Genomic DNA, 24,146 nt, shown 5'->3' on the forward strand with positions numbered 1-24,146 from the left:
ATAAAAGGAATGTGCTTCAGTTCGCACATGAAACAAGTTTTCAAATAGTTTGGATATCAGAAAAAAGAGTCAAGTTGCTCGTCTACCTTCTCGGTGCTAAAAGCAAAAAAACAGTAAACAATCACTGAAATTCAGTGTAAGAAATTGTGAAAGAAAAGACATTCCACATTATCATGAATGCCTATTACTAATCGATTGGTTTGGTTAGTGTGGAACACTGGGAGACTGGCCAGATGACTTCGCCACTCCCCATTCCTATAAAGGTGCTCCGGTGAGCTGGTTTCAGCATTCAAACTTTCAGCCTCAGAGCGATCACACAGCTAGAGGAGAGAGAAGGAAGAAAAAAAAGAAAAAGGAAGACATCTGACAAAGTCTTTGGAGCATGAACAGACTCACATTAGCGGCTTTCCTCTTGGCACTGGGGTTTCTTGTCTGCGAAGGTGAGTACCGAAATAAGATAACTAACTTGCTTACAGTTAAGTTCTGCTGGAGGTGTCATTTTGGGGTTTACTTTTTTATCTTTTGAACAGACTTATGAAGTACATTTTTTTTAAAACTGTCTTGAGAGATTTATGATGCTATTTCCCTTCAGTGTTTTCAGTATTTTTATATAAATAATTGATACCTTTAAGGCTTCTCTAACAGATTTGTAACAGGAGTGAATTCTGAGTAACAACCCAAAATGATCTGTCACACAGGTAACCCATGTTGCTCAGACCCATGCCAGAACAGGGGCGTTTGCACAGCTCTTGGATCAGACAATTATGAGTGTGATTGTACGCGTACAGGATTTCATGGACACAACTGCACAACACGTAAGTATTAGCACACCTGCGTTTATTACAAATCTGGAAGTTACATTTGTGGTGATTTGTTCGATCATTAACTTTCCCTCTTGGCCATTTCAGCCGAGTTCCTCACATGGCTCAAAATCTCCCTGAAGCCATATCCAAACACTGTCCACTACCTTCTCACCCACTTCAAGGGTTTCTGGAACATCATCAACAACATCTCATTTCTCCGGGATGCCATCATGAGATACGTGCTGACATGTGAGTGCTCTCTAGCTGAAGGCAAAATTTGAAGAGAAAAGGAAAATTGCTTCCTCATCAAATAATTTGTACAGCAGGTTGTAAAGAAGCTTTTGTGGCTTTCACACTAATGATGATATCTTTTTTTCCTTCCTCTCTCCAGCCCGATCACACCTGATTGATAGTCCTCCAACTTTCAATTCAGATTATGGTTACAAAAGCTGGGAGGCCTATTCAAACCTTTCCTACTACACGCGCACCCTCCCCCCTGTACCTGAGGATTGCCCAACCCCGATGGGAGTAGTAGGTGAGTGCACTCTGTCTACGTTCAGAGAACCAGTTTTTTTAGATTCTTGAATACTGAGCAAGAAAGGCTTAGCTCCATTGCATCACAGGAAGCACACGTCTTAAAATCACCCCCTCTGCTTTTGACAAAGTGTAAATGTGCTAAGGGAACACTGTAAAACCTGTTCCAGCAGGTTTCACTGTAGAACATCAAGTTGTAGTTTCATTGATTTAACACTGTGTGTGTCATAGCTTTCCCTTTATGTGAAAGTCACTCACCACATTTCAAATCTTTAAATGTGTTTTATATGCTTACTGAAACTTTTCTAATTAATTCTTCAGGTAAAAAGGAACTTCCAGATGCTAAGCTGTTGGCTGAGAAGCTTCTGATGAGGAGACAGTTTATCCCGGACCCACAAGGAACCAGCCTGATGTTTGCATTCTTCGCACAGCATTTCTCACACCAGTTCTTCAAATCTGATATGAAGAAAGGACCTGCTTTTACCCTCGCTGAAGGTCACGGGGTAAGCAAAAAAAAAAAAGTTGAAAGCCACACCAGATTGTAATCGGTGCAGAGAGTCGGAGGAAATACATGTGAATAAATAAAGAATAACTAGCAGGTGTTAACTGTGTTTTTGGTTTTCAGGTGGACCTCAGCCACATTTACGGAGACAAACTGGGGAGGCAACACAAGCTCAGACTCTTCAAGGATGGCAAGCTTAAATACCAGGTATGACAAGAGACAGCTGCGCAACAGTTTAAACAGCTGAATGCTTCAGACCTCACAAGTAGCATGCAGTCTCTAACCCTGTTGTGTAACGCTGCAGATCCTGGATGGAGAAGTGTACCCCCCGACAGTAAAGGAAGTGGGCGCTGAAATGCACTACCCTCCTCATGTCCCTGACTCTCACCGCTTCGCTGTGGGCCACGAGGCTTTCGGCCTGGTCCCCGGTCTGATGATGTACGCCACCATCTGGCTACGTGAACACAACCGGGTGTGTGATGTGTTGAAGGAGGTCCACCCTTACTGGGACGACGAGAGGCTCTTTCAGACCGCACGGCTCATTCTGATCGGTGAGTTTATTGCATTGACAAAAAGGGATGTGATGCACTTAGCATTCATTCAATAACCATAGGAGGAAGTAGTACTTTTTTATTTAACGCAACCTTCTAATGAAGTGGTGAACTCCACTGTGAGGTGGATGATTAACAAGGAAAAATGAAAAGGAGGAAGTGTTTTATTTTATTTTAGGACTATTTCCGATCCTTTTACAGAATGATTGATAATGTATCAAAACAAATGTTAATCAAAAGCTGAATAAGAGGAGAAATCATTCAAATTTTTCTCAGTTTGTGTACTTGAAACGTCAAAGTGAGACGAAAAGGAGAAGAAGTGGGACCTACAATTTCAGCATTGTATAAAATATCAAATTATTTGACCTGCAGGAGAGACCATCAAGATCGTGATTGAGGACTACGTGCAGCACCTGAGCGGTTATAACTTCAAGCTCAAGTTTGACCCCGAGCTGCTGTTCAGCCAGCGCTTCCAGTACCAGAACCGCATTGCATCCGAGTTCAATACCCTGTACCACTGGCACCCACTTATGCCTGACACTTTCAACATTGAAGAGAAAGAATACAACTACAAACAGTTCGTCTTCAACACGTCAGTTGTGACTGAGCATGGCATCAGCAACCTTGTGGAGTCGTTTACAAAGCAGGTCGCAGGACGGGTAAGAACTGATTGCGTCCTAGTAGCAATCATTCAGTATCAAGTTGTTGAACCACTCAGCTGATTAATTGACTTTGTTGTCTTTTTTTTTAGGTTGCCGGTGGCCGAAATGTCCCAGGACCTATCATGTATGTGGCCATTAAGTCTATTGAAAACAGCAGACAGATGCGCTACCAGTCACTGAACGCCTACAGGAAGAGATTCTCCATGATGCCATACAGCTCTTTTGAAGACATGACAGGTGAGGCAAAAGTCACATACAGAAGCTAATTGGTGAAAAGGATGACATCAGAAGATTGCGAAAGAATTAAGTAACATGAAAGGAAACGTTGCCTTAGGCCAAACCATTGCTAAGTTATTACCACTATTGTTATGGGCTCAATGCAGGAATTCAATGCTAGTTTGAAAAAGACACACACCCACACACCACAGATTAAAGCTCTCGTCAAAGAATACTTTTTAATATTGTTTGGTTTCAGTTCCATGCAGCTGTGGAGGTTAGGAATTTATTTCAGTGGTTCTTGAGTACCAGGTGGTCATTTCATCTTGTGATAGTGTAAGCATCTTGTCATCACAGAGAGCCCAGACATAAACAGAAGAGTGAGGCCTCCGGCTTCAGAGGAAAAGATTTCAGTTTAAAAATATATATACATTTGTAAAAAGAAAACAACTAATTGTAAAGTATTAGAAGACGTATCTGTGTTTTAGAGCACCAGAAAGAAGAGTGACATAAAGACAAGGGTAGAAACTGTTTTTATTCAGAATTTGAATAAGTCAAAACAGAACTCATATTTAGACTAGCAGCCACATTTGCAGCTGCTGAGTTAAAGAGGTTATGCAGAATAACTAAAAGTCCTGCTTTTTGCTCCTCAGGAGAGAAAGAAATGGCTGCCATTCTTGAGGAGATGTACGGGCATGTCGACGCTGTGGAGCTTTACCCAGGTCTGCTGGTGGAGAAACCCAGGACCAACGCTATCTTCGGGGAAACCATGGTAGAGATGGGAGCACCTTTCTCCCTCAAGGGCCTAATGGGAAACCCCATCTGTTCCCCGGAGTACTGGAAGCCCAGCACATTCGGAGGCACTGCGGGCTTCGAAATCGTCAACACCGCCTCCCTGCAGAGGTTGGTTTGCAATAACGTGCGGGGCCCCTGTCCTGTTGCGTCCTTTCTCGTGCCTGACGTAAAAGAGACGGGGTCCACGACCATCAACTCAAGTACATCCCACTCAGGCAGCGGAGATATTAACCCTACAGTCATTCTCAAAGAAAGGACTGAGTTCTAGCTCTACTTTTTTAATCTATTAGGTAATATTTTCTGTTAATGTATTTATTTATTTATTTATTTTCTATATTTATTGTCTTATATTTATAAAACGACATAAAGTAAGTGTGACAGGATTTTTTATATGAAATTGTGAATATTTTTGACCCTTTTTCAGGGACAAAAGTCTGCGGTTGTGTTTATTTATTGAAAGATGATTTGTATGATAAGTTATTCTTATAGTAATGACCTCAGTCACTGAAACTTGATACTTGAAAGTTTGTTTACAGTTTCAACTACATCTGTTAGTTCATATTCATTTTACTGTACATACAGTGACACACAACATTGAGTGAGTTCACAGGTAACTCGATGACTAATGTAATTTAACGTGCAGCACAGTGCATTCCTGTTTCAGTATTGTTTTGTTGTTTTGTCCTTATTGTTTTTCATCTTCAATCTTTGTATTGGATTGGGTAAAAAATAAAGACATTTATTTTAATAAATAATAATTTATTAGCTGCACTTGTTTAAAACTGTCATGTTTGGAAATGTATGTTTCAATTACATAGGCTAAAAATAGCAGGGCATTTTTGTTGTTGTTCTGTTTTCAGTTGTCTACTGACGTGCAATGTTGAAACTAATAAATGCTTCCAAGAAACGGAGCACATCTCACAGAAATCACCTGATTCTGTTTTCATTTTCTCTTTGGGATTCTTGTTTAGTTCTGATAGAAACTCTCTGCTCGGTACAGTACGGTACAAGCTTTCCTTCCTGAGTCGGTTAATAAGTGAAAGTGGTAAAGAGCAGTTAACATTAGCTCATTAGTCAGGGACAAAAAAAACATTCTGTTTACAATTCCAGTTCCACAATTTTTTCCAGAAAAAATGTTCAATCTGTATGGAAGTTAAAGTGTGTCTCAAGAATGGTTCTTCCTATTCATTGGGCACTGTATTTATTTAACAGAAACACAAACAAAAAGCATGCAATTTGTGAGGTTTCATGTGAAAAATTATGGGGAAAAAAATGATACCTACAAAATAAATAATAAAAAAAGTGTTAAGACTTTTCAGAATCCCATCCTTAAAATAAATCATAAATCAAAAAGGTTTTTATAGTCTTCACATAGTATAGGGACATAAAGTTGTTATGTGGTACATGGATAGCTTATTTAAATACTAAACTCATTTTAGTTGTTTTAGCTTAAAAGTGTGTGACTCTAAATCAATTCATTGACTGTCACGTTCATTTGTCTAAATCTCCTAAATCTCTCAGTTTTGTTTGTGCAACTGAAAAAAAAAAAAGAATATTTCAACAAAACCCTGGCTCTGCAACAAACAGTTAGTTTGACGGTTGTGTTCATGTTTCCTCTTCAAGGATCTCGCATAAGAGAGCCACACCATGATAGCAAATAAAAACTGTGGTACTACGCCCAAGCCAGATTGCTTGATTGAGTTGTGGCCCTGGCAGTGCCGCATTCATTTTGGGGGCCTAACTTTTCAAGAAGAACTGAGGAGATGGGTGTATTTGTTTGGCTGTTCAGTTCAAATATAACCTTATTAATATAATTTTTTGGTGTCTTCTTCCTCACTGAAGCTCAAGACGAAACATGTAGTCATCAATACACCTGTTCTTTTTTAGAGGCTTGAAAGTTCAAATGAACAACAGAGAATTGACAAAATATAATAATAATTCATGAAACAGAGAAAAAAGTGAACACCAACCCCAGCATGACTGATCAAGAAGGGTTTAAATGGTTGTTTTAATCTATTTGTGATGTATCATGCTCAAAAGATGCGACTCAGAGAGCCGATGCTTTGTAGTGAATCAGAAGAGCCAACTCTCATCGAGTGAGAGCCGGCTCCCAGTTTTTTCCTTTCACTGTTTAGCTCTCACAGTTCTGCTCATGGCAGAACTTTGTTCTGATTGGCCAGCATGGCCAGTAACCGTGCAGAAAGTAAAGGAATTGGTTGTAGCTCTTTGTTCAGCCATGGACCGAAAATTTCTAAATCTCTAAACCTGTTTGGAGGCTCTTTGATGAAAGAGCTACAGGAGATAATAATAATAATAATAATTTATCCTTTATTAATCTTAATTTTACACTCTGTTTAATGAACATGCTACATAAACATAGGCTGAAATACACACACATGCACAAACAGGATCCTGTGGACATGGATTAATGGAGGGGTCTCAGAGTGAGGGGGGGCTGCCCACAGTGGGCACTCCTGAGCTGGTGGGGGGTTTGGTGCCTTGCTCAGGGGCACCTCAGCAGTGCTCGGGAGGTGGACTGGCACCTCTCCAGCTACCAGACCAATTTCTGGACTTGGTCTGTGCCGGGACATGAACTGGTGACTGTCCGATTCCCAACCCAAGTCCCTACAGACTGAGCTACTGCCGTCCCAATGCTGCTAGGAGAAATCCTACAGCTGATGCTGCAATGGAAGTGAGATCCTATCTTGAGGATGGTGGCAGGCCAAGGCCTCAGTCTTCCCACGCCTGGTGAAGGTGATGGAGGGGAGACTGTGTATTGTGGCAACATCTGTTCCTTCCGAGAGAATCTTCTCAAAATCAGGGCAGATACTTACAGTAAGAATGAATCACATCAGCCCATCCAAGCTGAGGCATCTAATTGTTTCGCAAGGCCAGCCTGCACTGAGGACATTCATATTGTTTGATTAGAGTTCTGGTTCTGTTCTGTGGATTTGTTTGCAGTTTTTAGTATTTATTTTGTATTTGCATTTTTGTATTTGTGCAATTAAAAAAGTTTAGTTTTGTAACAGAATAAATGCATGCACAAAGGGTTTTCAACACACAAACCAGTCATTTTTGCAAAGTTAAGCTAAAATATGAGGCAACAAAAGATCCTAAATTAAGAGCCGCTTGGGAGTCAAAAGAGCCGGCTCTCTGAAAAGAGCTTAACTTCCCATCACTATAATCCATGCTTCCTCAACACACCCACAAGGCCACTTTGTACAGGTGAAGGCTTTTCCCTCTTCAGCGCCTCTAATTAAACATGTTAGGACTTGTTCAGATCGAGGAGGTCTGCATGCTGTGAGGCAACATGGCACGATCACCTGGTTGGTGAGATGAACCAATAGAAGATTTGAGATTGGAATTTTCTCGCTGAAGCCTTCCTCTTCCCGTTAGAGGTTATGTCTGTTAATATGACAGAAGTCCTTGTCTAGTATAACCACAGTATATTTCCAGCAACCGTTTCTGTGTTCTGCTCCTTTTTATATATATATATATATTGGTGTTGGTTTTACATTACTAACATAAACCACAGCATGTATCAAAGTGGAAATCCCTGAGTAACCATGAAGGTGGCTGTGCTATTCAGCAAATCCCTAACATTTTCCAGTAGTAAGAGTGTGCGTTGCTGGGAAAACATGCTGAGGGATATGAAAGATAATTTTCTACTGTTCATGAGCTGTGAAGCAGAGCGCCCAGTCCAAAGGCATACGGGAACCCTTGCCTCAGCAGCATGGCTTCTCGCCACAGCAGAAAAGTCGTTTCTCGAGAGTACCAAATCCAAAACAAACATGGTGAAAGGAATGTTGACGTGACTGGCCGCACATCGTGGTGAATAAGGCCTCAGGGCACCATCCCTTCTAATCACAGACAATGACAAGCCAGATTTTCCCATCCATTCACACATTTCAAACAACTGATACAGAGAGCACTTTTTAATCTCCCCTCACGCTGGACGTCTGGAGTTCTGAACACAAAACCACACACAAGCGAGGAAATTACATTAATTCATGTGCATCAGTTGTCAGCTCATCTCAACCAGACGGACATTTCCTCCTACGTCTCGTAATCTTTGTCCTGTACTTCAAAGGGCCAGGCGTAGGATTCCCCATCAGAGCAACTTGGCCCATCATGGCATGAAAATGAACTAATTGTGTGTGCAAATTTTTTGTTTTCGCCCCTGTCAGTTGCCCCAAGGGTGAGTATCATTATTCCATTGTGCATCAGTGTGTGGCACTCTCAGGTCCTGGTCTATGAGATCGAGCAGGGGAGCACATCTTGCTTTGTCTGTGTGTAATGAGCATGAACAGGCAGTGGGCCCTGGTGTGGGAGACGATCAGGGGACTTCAGAATGTGTTTTCCCTCTGACCGCTTCTGGACCTCTCTGGATCCAGACTCGGTGTGGAGGCCTTGATCCAAGAATGGAATTACGTGCTGCTTTGCAGGTGGCAGCAACTGGGTTCAACTGGGAACAGGCACCGGAAAACTCTGCACGAGAAGCACTGGCACTGACCCACTGGGTACCACTTCCAGTTACTAACGTTGTTTTTACACAAAGCACTGGCTCTGCTTGACTCAAAAAAGATGCTCTCACCTGGAACTGTTACAGGCAATTCATTTAATTTTCCAATGCAAAGTTCTTTGCTGAACCGGAATCATGTCGGTGTCTTGATGATATCCCCAAATGAACTCCAGCTGCATATTTTCTTACAAAGTAAAATGCGAATTTTGTGAATGCGTTTTTTTAGATCTTTAACTCTCGACTTTAGCGATTTTAGAATTTAGAGATGTAATTTTCAGAATAAATCCATTTTGACATGCTTATGACATGTTTGTGATTTGCATGGTTCAGGGGATCCGGAGCTTCTCTTAACTTTTCTTAAAATTGTTTGAACAACTTGGTGTTTCAAGCCTTTCGACCATCGAAATGTTTAACAATCCTGAGTTATTTGAATGTCTTTAGCAAAAAAGTTATGTCGGCTACAGACCAGAGGGGCCGGATTCACAAACATTTTCTTAATGTAAAACTTTGGAAGATTCTTAAGAATAAGCTAGGAAGTTCATTTGTGTCATAGTGTCATTTCTTAAGAACTTCTTGATTTTCTTACTTACTTACTACAACTTTTCAGATGCTGTAGGGTAGGCTTATATCCAGGCCAATGCATATTCCTATACATTGGGTGTATCATCATTGACTAAAGCACTGAAATGTTATTTCAATACATTATAATAAGCATGTTTGTCAACATTATTGCACCAAGTCAACAGTGGCAAGCTTAAATTAAAGATTAATGTAAAGACAAATTTAGTAAAACTCAAAATGTCCTTGGGCAAAACACTCAACCCCGCTTTTCTCCCGCAGCTTCGGTGGCGGTCTATGAATGGGATTAGTTACTTCTGATGGATGATACTACATAGCGATGACTACCATCAGTGTGTAAATGGGTAGGTGTGACATGCAGTGTAAAAGTGCTTTGAGTAGTCGGAAGACTAGCAAAGCGCTATATAAGCTCAAATCAATTTACCATTTACTGGCATGTTTCACCTCACCATTTAGCAACAGGAAGTGAGTAGAGCCAATCATGCTAATGAGGCTTAACATTATGGTTATTACAGAAGAGATGCCCATTATCACTTTTTTTTTGTACATTGTGAAGACATGTCAGACAGTTGCTGATTTTCTTTGGATCACTTTATAAAATTATTTAATGAACACAATCAAAATGTTAACTTTTTATAGAAAAAGTATATAGAATTTTTCTGTTGTTGAAAAATAATCACAAATCTGATATCATCCTCATATTTATAAGCTATTTTTGAAGAACAGTATATTCATTCATTGTTGTTAGCTAAATATTCTGCAAGTACCCCTCAGTGGACAAGAACATCTGTGAGTTACCCTGTATAGTGATGTTGTAAATGCTTTTTGTCTGCTGAGACTGCAACAGTGTTTTAAAAAAAAAGAATAAATGCTGTCTACTTTATTGGCCTGCAATTTTGCCCAGCCTGTACACACCCCTATGCTGGTGGGAGTTCTCAGCCATGAAGATGTTAGGTGTTTTTTGTGCCGTTCAGGCAACCCAACTGGGACAAGGAAGGGAAGAGAATATCTCAATTTGTCATATTTCTAATATGTCATTCCTTCAAAACAGCGATGGTTTCACTCGAGTCTTGACACACTCCCACTAATCACATTTTCTTCATACTTTCATTAACATGCGACAGTTTAGGTCACAGTGACTATCAGGAAAAGCCCGGGGCTTATGAGATGAGTAGTATTCATTTTGAAACAGACAGTGCAGTACAGTATTTTCTAATACTTGTTTATTTCTGTGAATCACTATGTGGCCTATCACTGCAACAACCTCGTCAGTTTACTTCGTCAAAATTCCTGAGATGGGCAGGGTGGTAAGTCAGAGAGCCTGTCATGAGTAGTAGATGTGTAATTAAGGTGTATCTATAGAATGTATAAGACCTCCATAAAGTTTGGAGGAGAGGGCAAGAGATTGAAAAAAAACCATGAGACTCAATGAAACATTAAAGTAAGAGGGGAAAAAAAACCTTGATGAATCATCTTTAACACTTCCATTTGTCTTTGGTTGCTTTTGGCCTTGTGAAGACGTTCTTGGTAGCACCATCATGTGACATTCATACAGAGTCCTAATGCCCTGTATGTGAGTGGTTGGAACTAGTCTAACCTATGAATATTATGACGATGCCCTTGATTGAGGATTAGGTGAATCCTTTTTACTTCTCCTGATATACAAGGAAGCATTCATAGTTTTGAGAAATTCCTTTATTTCTCAACCTTAAATAAGGAAGTACATAAATTGATCAACATGCAACAGGGACAAATATCCAGGAATTGATCACAAACATTGGGAGTAACTGAAGTAAAAAGCAGAACAGCACAGATCTTTTGTCTTCACTCTCGCCAAGGTCTGACCCTCATGCTCTGTATGCATTTCAGCGAGGAGGAATGCCTGGCACCTGACTGTTTCCATTTCCTATTCGACCTGCATGTTTAGTCTGCCGTGTACGCTACAAGAACGTCCTCTCACCAGAAACTACCTGCACTACAGTATCTCTAACAGAGCCTTTTAAGGTCACTCGGGGTAAGAGACTTTTTCCATCAACAACATTGTCACAGGATGACAATTCAACAAAACAAAAACACAAAACAGCTGCTGGAGTGTCAGGGAACACAAGATCATTCAGTCATTTCATATCATTGACACATACTCACACTTACTCACCTATCAGAGGTACACACCTGTCTGTCATACATTCAGTCAAGACCATTTGAGGACCATAAGAAGCCAACTCAGTAGATGACATCACATACCAGAGATGTTAGAAATACGTTTTTTTACCTCATCCAGATCAACTCTGGGATCTGCCCTCTACCTCACACCTGATAGGGTGACACTAGATTTGAAGAAGCATCATACGCAGAGGTTTACTTTTTTTAAGGTCTACCATGAAACAAGTCTGATTTATAAACATGTACTTTAAAAAGGATTTTGGCCACTTTTTTTTTGCAATTCCTCTGTCTTTCATTTAAATGTCAGAGATGGGAGAAAAAATTCAAAGCCCTTGTGCTGTGTGAAAGTTACCATAGTTCAACTGAAGCTTGATCATTCAGCAGTCATAGATTTTGTCCATTTGCTTTGTTGCAGCTCTCTATCTTTGTTTTCATCATAGAAATATAAAATATGGACGTATCCTTAGTAACATCAAACACTGGTTCCTGAAAAGGCGTTATGAAGCTCAATAAAATTTGAAACACTATCTCATCCTGACTTTTGGCCAATATAGAAACAGGCCAATAGATAGAGCTGAGATAGGTATCAAGCATCCTGGCAAACAGCTGCAAGGACATCATCTGTCAGTCAACTCAGCTACACTCCTAATCATGCAAATTTATGAAATACTGTAAGGCTTGATAAAATCAAAGTGGATGAGTTCTAAAAAGGCATTCACCCCCTGTACCGTGTGTACCAATAAAGACATGAGCTATAGAGACTAAAAACATTTTTTGAACAAGGGTGTAAATATGTTTAATTCTGCTGTAAAAATGGGCAATTTAATATTGGACCTAATGGGGGTTCCTTGGCTTTTGCAGCCAACCCCAAGTGGACACTCTAGGAATGGGAGGTTTTTTTTGCCTTTCCATATTGGTTTCATTTGTCAGTACTAGAGGTTGTCACTTGGATTTCAAGGAAATTACATTGACTGGAAATTCCTTGATATTGATGATGATGATGATGATTCACCCTAACCGCAATCCCAACCTCTACCTGACCTAACTTTACCCTAACCGTAAACAAAATGTTGTCTGAAATGTAATTTTATTAACATAATAAGGACCTGCATTTTGTCCCCATAAGGAAGAGGGTCCCCATAACAGAACTTAAAAAACATTTAATGTCCCCATATTGTTAGCTTTACAAGTTTCATGTGCACACACACACACACACACACACATACACACACACACACACACACACATACACACACACACACACACACACACACACACACACACACATGTACTTTTAGCATTTTCCTTTTTGAAAATAATTTGTAATTGCTTCATTTTGTTGCTATTACAATTGGTACAGCAGCCTGAATTCAAAACATTGAAGAGAGCCAATATTTAGCCCAGGTTTACCACGTTTCTAGCCATGGAGCTTATTAGAAAAATGAGAGGCAGAGGCATTAAAGGTCTGGTAGAATCAGTCATGTCTAAACAAGTTTGCTTGCCCGCTTCCATCGCTGGAATACCTGCTGGTTTGTAGTGATAACTCATACACACATTCATTTCTGCTCTGTGTCATGAAAGGGACAGTAGCCTCCTGTCACTCACATACTTTAGTATCATTGCCCTGTCCCTTTCTCACACTTCCCTCTAGTGAGTAACGTACTACAAATTACTTGTAAAATGTCAACCATTTCCTGTCTTGAAAGGTTTCCTATGTTAGTAATAGGGTGTCTGGATCTCTAATACCTTGACACACCTTGCATGTCTTTCATATTCTTTTTGCTCAGCCCTTTCACAAGAGCATCACATACATGAAATCACTTTGGAGACAGGTTTTTCGTACATTTTCCATTAAGAATTTGAGTTATGGTTAATTTATTTAAATGCAACAAGCAAAACCCATGGTGCTTCTCTTGCAGCCGAAACAGATGGAGGCAGAAAATAAAAGTGACGGTGGAGAATACATCATAGAAACATCACACTGTGTATTAAGTAATATGCAGTGGATGACTCAAGATTTACAATTTACTTAATATGACAGCCATGTGATTCACGTTAAAACCAATTCAGTTGAAGTCCTCCTTGCCAAAAAACTTCTCAGTATTTTTCCCTTTCAAAAAAATCAAAAAGGTTTCACATTTCATCTCTTCCAGCTGATTAAATTAAATGACGTGTGTGTGTTTGCACAAAGCCTCAGGGAATTAGTCAACACAGGAATCTGGCGTTTGGCAGGACTGATCGAGGACGACCAAAGGCTGACTGGGAAGCATGCTAAACAGAGCGATGCTTAATTGTGGTCCATAATCAGCACGTAACTTAGATGTCAGCTGGTGAATGTGTGTGTGTGTGTGTGTGTGTGTGTGTGTGTGTGTGTGTTTGGACACCTAGCAGGCCTTTCCTTCACTTCCAAACTGGCTCAACGAGCTCTCTGAGCCAAGTTCTCTTCCGTCTTTAAACAGAGGTTAATTGTTGATTCTTGTACAGCAGTAAGGAAATGTTAGTACGTTTCTGCAGTGTGTAAGTGTGTTTGGATGTGTATGAACTTTCACATCAGGGCAGTTTCTTAAGTCAGCAAAACATCTTTCACAACCTCTTTACTTTCCAAGTTAATGATGATATAGTTCCTGTATTTCACTTATCTGGCTCATCATTAGTCAGTTTACGTTGTTAAAAGATATATGAGGAGCTGTTGTACAGAAGAAATCTTAACAAATAATTACTCATTGTTCAAAAAATTATTTTACTCTGTTGAAGCAAGATTGTGTTTCTAAGGAAAAAGAAGGAAATTATACTATCCAAATTAGGAAGCACTTGAAGGGTGCAAACTTCAACATGCCAATTTCTATTGGCATGAAATCTTTGCTGAAACTACATAATTGCCTAACTGAATCCTCAGCTTAACCATACTGTTGTCCCATCACATCATAAAATGTATTGATTTTGAAAGATTGATTTTTAACAGGAAGAAAAAACACATTGTTACCCAGTTTACTATCTGTATCGCACACTTGATGACAACATAATTTGGCCTTAAAGTTGGAGAAATAATGTATTTTCTGCAACATGGTTTCCTGGACATCATTCTTATTACCATGTTTTCAAATACATTTTTTAGATAAAAGATATATATTTCTATTAACCTAATCAAAAGATGTTGTTGAAAGTATATCATTCCTGTTGCAAAAAGGGTTGGATGTGAAAGAGAAATGCTCAATATTTCTTGTCTTGCCTGAAAAAATAGTTCCAAACAATATGCAAAACAATATGCGTCCATGTCAAATAGAGTATGATTAAAAAGATTTTGGCTCTCACAGTGTGTGTTCATAGAGAGTGCAACATTTAACAAGGAAGATGACCACTGTAAATGCATGCACAAGACAAAACAAGCTTTAGAAACATTTAACTGAAACCAAGGCCCCCTCCCTTCAACTTCAGTGCTGTCAAGCAGCGACCTACAGCGCTGCAAAATGAAGCGGATGCAACGTAAAAACGTAACTTTCTTATATGGCCACATGAGGCTCTCTCTGAAATTCCCTTAGATTTCAAGGATCATGACATAAGGTGAAAATGATTACTATAAGGAAGCTACTGCTACATCTCTCAAAGTGTGTCACGGGCAGATACTTCTGAAGAAAAAACTTAAGTTGATGAGATCTTAAAACAAGGTAACCTGCTGCAAAAAGTTTCCATGACATGTGTCATCTTTGTGCTGTTGTCACAACATGTCTAGTGAAAGGTGACAACAAAGCCACTGCTCAAAGCCCGTCATTAATGTGAAGTATACGCTTCCTTAGGTCCCCATGGATTATACCGGATGAATGTTTTTTATGATGTCAATCAGGTGAACATAAGTCACTGGGGCTCCAAGTCAACTATGTCATCAAAATGACACCTCCACACTGTGACATGAAAAAACCCTGTTCTCCATGCACCAAATAGCTCACCTGACATTATAACCATTTTAACAAGTTGTATTTGTTCAGTGGTCCAAAGATCAGTGGAGTTCAAGCTTTTGTTTGTGTAAAAATACAAAAACCACCCAAGACAAAAAAAACAACCTTAATTCATTAATATTTTTGAAGAATAATTTCCAACAACAGAACTGAGTTCTGTATTTTTTATTTCATGTAAACCAAATAGAAGTAAATGCTGCATTTGTCTGAGGATATCTTAAAGGGATAGTTCAGGGCTTTACTTTTATCTTTGATTTAGCACTACTTCCGCACACAACATACATGTTCATACGCCGTCAGTATACTGATCACCTGTTTGGGGTTTTAGAGTATGACTTAACCTGAATATTGACCACAAGACTAAATGTGAATTTTGGTAATTCTGCATCCCAGTTTGAGATCATTAAAGTAGTCTTACAACTGTTTAATGATTATTAAGCTGACAGAGCACAGGAATGGCTAATAAGGTTTTTATTCTAGTTCAGATTTCCTCCTAAACAATGGACACTAGCGTGTTTTCATCAAGTAAACATTGTGCTGTATATAAATAAATAAATGATCACTTCCATCAAACACCTTGGGAAAGTTTGAATTTTTTTATTTCCTCGTAAGAAAGAATTGGTTTGTTTGTTTTCTTGTTGTTGTTTGTTTTCCTTTTTGAGACATTATGTCATGCATGTAGCTCCATGTCTCAAGATGTGATTTGTTGGCGTTTGTTGTGTTGCTCATCATTTTCTAGCAGTAAAGCGTAAGGCCTAAAGCAGCAGGTCTCTCTCTTTTTTGCCAGAGGCTCAATCATAAAACAATATTCATGTTTCGTCTGGTATCGGGGCTCCCAGACTTGTCTCAAAGTTGCAATGCAGTGACATAATGCTCACTGTCACAGCAAAAAACAAACAAAACTTCTAGGAGACAGGTTTAATGGATTTTCAAAAGCCACATGACCTAACAAGACTCCTGTCAGTGAACTTGAGATGGAAATTAGCTCTGGTGCTACTTGAAAGTGTAGGTTGTTGCAATGGAGCATTCTTTGTTATGTGTGGTTACTGCAATTCAAAAGACCGGTAGTATTAATCTCTAATTACACCTCTGATGTAAATTAATGTGACTGTTTGAGTCAGTGGGGTTTGTACTTATTGCAAGGACAAGATGATCATTTGCTTTTAAATGTATATCTTTTGTTACTATTTTCTTTTCTTTTAAGTTCTTTTTTGGGGCCATTTTTACTTTAAATGGACAGGAGAGCTGCAGAGAGACAGGAAATGTTGGGTGGAGAGAGTGTTGGTAGATATTCAGCAAAAGGCCGAGGTCTGACATGAGCCCACAGCGGCCGTGACACGGACTTTAGCTTCTCCATGCATGGGGGAATTCATACTATAACCACTGAGCTAAACCGGCACCCAGTCTCATTATTTCATATATGTTCCAGCCTAGACACTTACTGATTATTTCAAAACTGTACCAGTAGTATCTTCAAATTTAAAAATACATTAAAAAAAAAAAAAAAAAGATCCTATATGAAGCTCTGTGCAATTTACCAACCAAATGAGTGATGAACCGCTGCGTGATAGCCAAACACTAAACAGAAGATGACATGATGAATCAATAGGCTTGAAATAAAGACAAATGATAAGCATCTAATCTTTAGACCGAGTAATTAAACATGAATTCATGATAAATCATTCCTGTCATTTCCCATGCTATATTGTATTTATTCATCTTGACTGGCCAATTAAAATAGAAGGATGGGCTGATTTATATTTTACATTTTCACTTTTTTCTTTAAAATCAAAAATACTAAATGTTGTTGCTAATATCGCAACTTTACATATAGGATAATATATAAATAGATTTCAATATCAGAATTATTTGTTTACTGATGTACAGTTTCCCTCCCATGGACAGTTAGTATCTGCTTATAAGGATATCTGTTTTAATGATATCCAACATGTGAGTATAAAGCAATAGAAAAGAAAAAGATAATTTCCAAAACCATGCTGAGATTAAGAATGACTACTGGAGTCCTCCCACTTCCTGACAAACCTGTTGCATTTGTTCAGTGACAGACAGTGATTGCAGCTTTTCCCTCAGTTAGCTCCTGCAGCTCCACCCAGTGGAAGCTAAAACAAACACGTAAAACACCACACATTTTTTAAAGTGTGCGTCACTGTTTCCCACTCATCTTGAAACAGTCAAAGAGGCCCCCTCAGTCGAACACAGAAACATCACCATTACAGTTGGATGACTAATATTTATGAATGGGTCATGAGATAGTAGCAAAAACAGTGGCTGAGCAAAAGAGGGGGGTGACTCCCACCACGTCACTTCCTATGCCACCCTCCCTCCCTCTACTCACAACACCAGCTAAGTGTTGCACAACAGACACAACAAAACACGTGCATGCACAGTGAATCAGGGTTCTCTGGGGAATAAACCACTAAACCAAAGTTATTTCAGATAATGAAACCCATGAGAATGGAGGGTTTCCAGTAAACTGTACCTACAGGTCTCTTGCATATACTGTACTTCATTTGCCTATATATGTATAGGTCATATGTATGCATAAGTGACTGTATATCATTTTATATATCAAAGACTCTGGAAACTGACTGCAGGAATTTAAAATTCACAACCAGAAGTGGATGTGAATCCAATTCTAGTGCTGAGATAAATAAATGATTGTCAGGCTGTCACAAAGCTATCACTAGAAAGCGTTGGATATGCACAGGCCTTGGCACTGACAAGAGACTGTATGAAGTAAAAGAGGAGCTCAAAATGGTTCTAAATGGTTCTTCATACAATAAAAACAATTAAGAACAAACCAAACTTTTTGTATAAACTAAGGAATAACAACATCGGGCTGCTTGAGATTTTTGGTTCAGTGTTATGGAATTGTTTTTTGCTTATCACCATAGAAACTCAATTTCTTTTAGTAGAAAAAAATGTTCTGCCTCGAAAAAGGAAAACAGCATTGATTAATTTCCTTTGTCTGCCTTTTTTTTGTTTTCTGGTTATTTTTCCTGACTTTCTTCGCAGGACATCCGTGCCATTTCACATGCAAGGACAATACTTGGGACAGAAAAACTTTCCCCTACAGTGAATCATTAAAGACTCTGAGGTCATTTCATCATTTTCCCCGAAAGATCAGATGAGTGTCTGTGCATTTCCAAAACTTTCATGCAGACACTGAGGCAGACACACATACAATGTATATACAACAAACAACCTTTTCTGTGTGGAACCAATTGGATCGAATATAAAGTTATTCTCCCCTACCTTTAACTTTTTTTCAGTTTACCTAAATTAGATCTGCTCTCAACGTCAACACTTCATCACAATTTCCAGCAATTCAGTTACAGTCACATACACCCAGTCTATTTTTACCGTAAGTGAAATTGGCAAACAGTAAGGGTTCATTTACTTCTTAAAAGGGTTGTTTCACTTCTTACTTCTACTGGTAACAGGCTGTGCTGATAGTTACTTTTTATATTCCATCCTGATTTGGAGATACTCGAGATTCCTTCCACCACCTTAAATGAAAATGAATGCCAATGGAATTTATGATGCTCAAATCACTGAACACATCCAATCTTGCCATCATGAACCAGCAAATGTTGACATTTTCTGAAACTCCAGGACTGCTGCTTTTGTTTATAGAAAACAAAACTTAGGCCTATCAAATCAATCGAACTCAAACAATCAATCTTTATTTATACAGCGCCAATTCCAAACAAATGTTATCTCAAGACACTTTACAAGAGCAGGAGAGACTTGCCCTATTTAGACTGCCAGTTCAAGGCGCGACATTTCTGCCCTTGTGACGTCTTACCTTCAGTATATGTCACTGAGGTGTAATGGGGGGACAATATGATCACCCCTTTGTGCCACTTTTGGAGGTAGGCCCTAACAGAGGTGTTACAGGGGCGCGATGAGGTCGGGGGAGAGCAGCGCTTTATGTGAGAGTCAGAGTGTATGTGTTTTTGGAATTGAACTGCTTCTTCACACGTTGTGCATCCGTAATGCATTAACGCAAAGAGAAATCATAGAACGGGACGCAAATATTACAACGTTGTGGGTCCGGAAGTTAAATTACAAATGAAATGGGTGATATTCTTTTTTATCTTGAATTATAGGGGCAGGATCCAGCTTTGGCCAGATTAAACAAAACTGGATATTTTTCACAAAACACAAATTAACTGAATTAAGTGTGTGGTTAAATAATCTGAAGAGGAAGAGAGAGAAAATCAGATGCCTCTACTCACTTGCCAAAACCTGTTGGATTCAAAATGAAAGGAAACAGGTACAATCTTAAGGATTAAAGGTATTAAAAGAGATGAATGATGGATTATTACCAAAGTAGTAAAGTAAAGAATATGGTGAAAAGAATTTGCAGGGGCGGAGATCAAGGAGCTCGGCCCAATTTAGCAGCTAAAAGCACCAGGCTGCCAAGGGGAGGTTTGGTTTTTGAAAATTTGGTAGAATACAAGCAACACCAAGTGTAAAAGCAGATTGCGTACTTATTTTTTTTTACTTTTTTCAGTTGGCATTGGTCTTTATGTTGGTCTTTATCTATTGGTGGATAAGGAAGGATAACCTGGCAGTCATTTCATCCCCAATTTCCATATTATCTGTTTGCGCAACATTCAAATCAGATAATCATTATCAAGCTGTAGTTCAAGTGAACTAAAACAAGCTTTCATTTCACAGCTTCCACTGAATCATCTATCTCATGCACATCAGGCCAGTAATGGAAATTTGGTTTACTGACAACAAAACAACTAAATCTAGTCCTTTTTCCCCCTTGAATTATAGTGAGATCCAGCAATTCACACAAAGTTTTTGGGTATAAATAAGCCTATCTCATGAGGCAGGAAAGTTTTGATGAAGTAAGTTTTTGCAAGTAATTTTTTTTTTTTAAGTTATTTCAAGCAGAGATGGCCCTTGGAAAGAGACCTGAAACCCATTGGACGTTTGAGACAACGGGAAGTCTTCCTCACTGCCAGTTTCGATTTGTCTGCCTCACTGAACTAGAAGTGAAAACTCCTGAGTCAGAGCTACAGATGTGTGTTGGCTTTGGGCTTCAAATAAAGCAATGCTGGACTTTCAGACATACTCTCATAACACTGTAATCACCCACTGCTGTCACAACATTGGAAGACTCAATTCCTGTACATGATGAAAATGTCAGAGAGTTGTTGTCACAGCCCACCCAGAGGAAAACTACAGAACTGTTCATTTTTTATTTTTTACAGGCAGAACTCACCAGGCATGTCTGTCATTGATTATGGAAAGTTATACAGGAGTAAACTAAAGGTCAACTACTAATATGGCTTTAAAATATGCACTTTAATGCGCATTTGTCAGGAGAAATTTGATTGAAAATTTCAGGAGTGCATGTGTGAAAAATGCTTGCGTTAACCTCACAGGTGCCAAACAGGTGAAGTATTTCCAACAAAAAAGAACTAACCTGCAGAATACTTCCTGTTTGATTACTGAGTCAATGATTTATGGCCATGGGAGAAGCCAGTGTTTGATTTAGCAGTTCCCAACACCAGCTTATCTGTGGTATGCACACTTTTGAGTTACCTAAAGAAAATGAGACTTAAAAAACTCAGCTGAGCATGTAGGAGGGGGAGACACACTCAAAAGGGTTAATTGATGATCTTTTTCAGACAGCAATTCCAGAGATTAAATTCACCATCTACATCTATATAGCTTATAAATAAATGACTGTCCTGATACAAACAACGTTCATCGTGAAGAAATGGCATTCTAAACTGAAAGTCAGAGTCACTCTGACGCAATATAAAAATCAGTAATTGTCCAGGGATGTGTTTACACGTTTTGGCTCAAATGAGATTTCATCAGGACATAATAAACAAATACAAAACAGGTGTTTTAAACACAGTTAAGATGTCATATGATAGAGGTCAAATGACACATTTGTCATAAAACCTTTTTTGACCCAGTGCAGCACTCGTGTCAACCTGTTTTTTGTACTGTATATGTTGGCTATTATCCTTGTGAGTCAAAGTTTACTGAAAAACATTATCAGTGAACTCAGCACGAACGCATGGGAAATAGTCAGACTGTAATTTCAGGCTTTGCCACTAACTCTATACCCTTAGACATCATGGAGCATATGGATCATGTAAGTACTTATAAGGGAAAAGTAAGCAGACACTCACATACACACTCATATACACGTCATTTGCTGTAAGTCTCCTGGTCCTGAAGGCCTATCATTAAACTAATTGTCCAGACTGCCTATCAGTTTACTCAACAGTGTAAATGTATAATATTTACATCGGTTACCATGGTAGTAAGAGATTGTCACTTTATACTTTCTGAGAGGTGAAATGCTGGTTTGACGTAAATGCATATTTATAAAGCAAACACAGACATACTGGTGTCTGTGAGTCATAAAAAAGGGCAATAAGGAGGGTCTTTTCTTTGTTCACCCAACTTTTTTCTGAAACTCTTTCCAAAGCGGCAGAATTAATCTAGTTTGCAGAATGCTGACCTCTAGCTTTGAGATCACAGAGGTGTTTAAAAAAAAAGAAAAGAAAAGAAAAAAAGCAGATTTTGTACTGAAAAAATAATATAAAACATGCTTTGCAGCAACCGGTTTGACAAGAAAGCATTGTCGTACAGTATCATAAAAACCTCAGAGTGAAAACTTGTAGTGTAAGGCCCCGTGTCCACCTAGCGTTGAAGCCCTGAAGAAGTGATCTACTAATCAGTGATGATGTAACAGAGTAATGCTGGTGGAGACACACACATACTAAATCCTCTGGCTGTGAGTTGCTGCAAGGCTTCTTACATATTTCTTTGAGGAAAATATTTTTTTGTTGAGTCGGAGCAGTTCTAACTTCTTAGCATACTGTAGTCAGTGATTTGTGGCTTTACATCAGCTCAGTTCTGACACAATCTTTTGAGTTAAGTAACTGTACAGGAAACACATGAAGTTCACTCCTTAATGTATGTCAGTCTATGTCCATACTGTACATCTTGTAGTGATAGCCTATGATCCTCCAGAAAACTGTAAAGGGTAGATTTAAAACTCTTCTTGCATTGCATCAGCTTTTCAGTCACAACACTTTACTGTATACTTGTACTTGTTTGTTCCTGAAGAATGATCCCAATAAACTTGTTTAAGAGTTAGTTTAAGAGAATGCTAAGAGTAAGAGAAAATACAGTAATTTCTGTCCAAAAGCTAAATCCCTAAAACCTAATATTGAATAATCTAGAATTGTAAAAACATTTGAGTAGCTGTTAATTTACAAATCATGTTGTTTTGACAATGAAGTTTTAGTGTGGTGGGGGGAAAAAAGCAAGCAAGAAAGATAGACACAGATAGCTAACTAACAAGTGAGCTTATGGATAGATGGATGGATGGAAGTATTGACTGTTGCTGTGAGACGTTTTTAGAACAGAGGGTGCTTAACAATCTGCTGAGTTCCATTTTAAGCAACCTATGCTTATATATAAACATGTCAGCTCTCTGGGGCACTGAGAGTAATGAAGCCCCAATTGACATCATTATACTGTGTGTTCCTGAATAAAAAGGTCCAGTAAGCCTTTAAGCCAATAAATACAGGACGCAGACACCAGGGGGAAGGACAGAAGTCGAACACGGTTGCATGAGCAGTCCCAGAAAATATCTAGAGGGTGTGGAGAGCATTAACCCTTCCTGTTTGCACGGCAGTGAATCAGCATTCATCTAAGGGGAGCTCACAGAGAGGAATGTGGGGAAGACAAAGAACTAAGGAGTGATCAAAGGATACTATTTCTTACTGCGGCTTGTGGAAACATATCATGAAATTTATTAGTTCTGTTGTTCTCTGGTGAAACCTAATAACATACATTTCTCACAGGAGAATATACTGACACTCCTGACCACACACAGTCCTCCTTAAGCGTAATAAAACAGGACAACTGTCACAGAGAAGCTTTTATACAACCCCCTCAAATATATAATCATAATAATATATGCCTTTTTTTTTTTTTTTTTAAGAATAGGTTAATTTTTCCCACTATAAGGGCCTGAAGTGTTTGAATATAGCTGGGTAAATTTAAGCACTAGACCTTAACACTATTTTGATGTGCTCCATTTACACTTAAATCTCCCGTGAAGAGTTCTTTAGCTGGTTATGAAACAACGTCAAAACAACGTCAAATTAACACTGAAGCCGCTCAATGATCGACAACAGCAAATAAGATTAAAGCGTGATGCATTCACATGAGAAAATACAAATAGAAAGAGATTAAGTATCTCTGATTGATGTTCTTCATGAAATTTGAAAATCTCAGAATTACAAGTCACATGTTGCTTGCATTTCTTGCCACACTGGTGCCTCAGTTGCGCTCCGTGGGGATCCAGTATTTTCAGCAATTGCCTTATTGTGACCAGGTAGTCAGCCTGAATGCATTTTCAGATGCATCATGTTATATCAGTAGAGCATGTCTTATCTGCACAGCTGATCCTGACAGATCAGAGTAGGGTTTGCATCTGAACTGCAAAGATGTAATTTGCCTGTGCAAAGTCAACAAACTGATAAAAATACCATACCAGTGTGTTAGTGTGTGAAAGACCCAAGTATCTGGTCTAAATGAGAGCCTTTGTTAGGATTATGAGCAACCAGTATCTTGCTTATTCAGACAGAGAGCAGAATTTTATTTTTCATAAAATGCAAACTGTGAAGACACTACCAAAACAGATGCAAGATAAGTTAGCTAATCTTTGTCCACAGGGCTCCAATATAGACATGGCCTCACAGGAGCTTTAACAAACATCATACTTCAATGTAAGCCTGTTCAACTGGGAAATATTGTGACTTTTTAGTGCTACGTTTATTCGATAGTT

General features: G+C 39.0%; 1 protein-coding gene across 1 annotated transcript; it reads left to right on the forward strand.

The window, feature by feature from the left end:
- The first annotated feature begins 281 nt into the window (after window positions 1–281).
- On the forward strand, window positions 282–4,990 carry ptgs2b (prostaglandin-endoperoxide synthase 2b). The gene is made up of 10 exons (XM_020655387.3): window positions 282–440; window positions 699–815; window positions 909–1,052; window positions 1,195–1,338; window positions 1,659–1,840; window positions 1,963–2,046; window positions 2,144–2,390; window positions 2,763–3,049; window positions 3,142–3,289; window positions 3,922–4,990. Exons 1-10 carry the CDS (start codon window positions 383–385, stop codon window positions 4,329–4,331), a joined length of 1,821 nt encoding a protein of 606 aa, XP_020511043.2. The 5' UTR covers window positions 282–382; the 3' UTR covers window positions 4,332–4,990.
- The last annotated feature ends 19,156 nt before the right edge of the window (window positions 4,991–24,146 follow it).

The sequence above is a fragment of the Labrus bergylta genome, chromosome 6 (genome assembly GCF_963930695.1).
Source record: "Labrus bergylta chromosome 6, fLabBer1.1, whole genome shotgun sequence".
In the NCBI taxonomy this organism is placed as follows: Eukaryota; Metazoa; Chordata; class Actinopteri; order Labriformes; family Labridae; genus Labrus; species Labrus bergylta.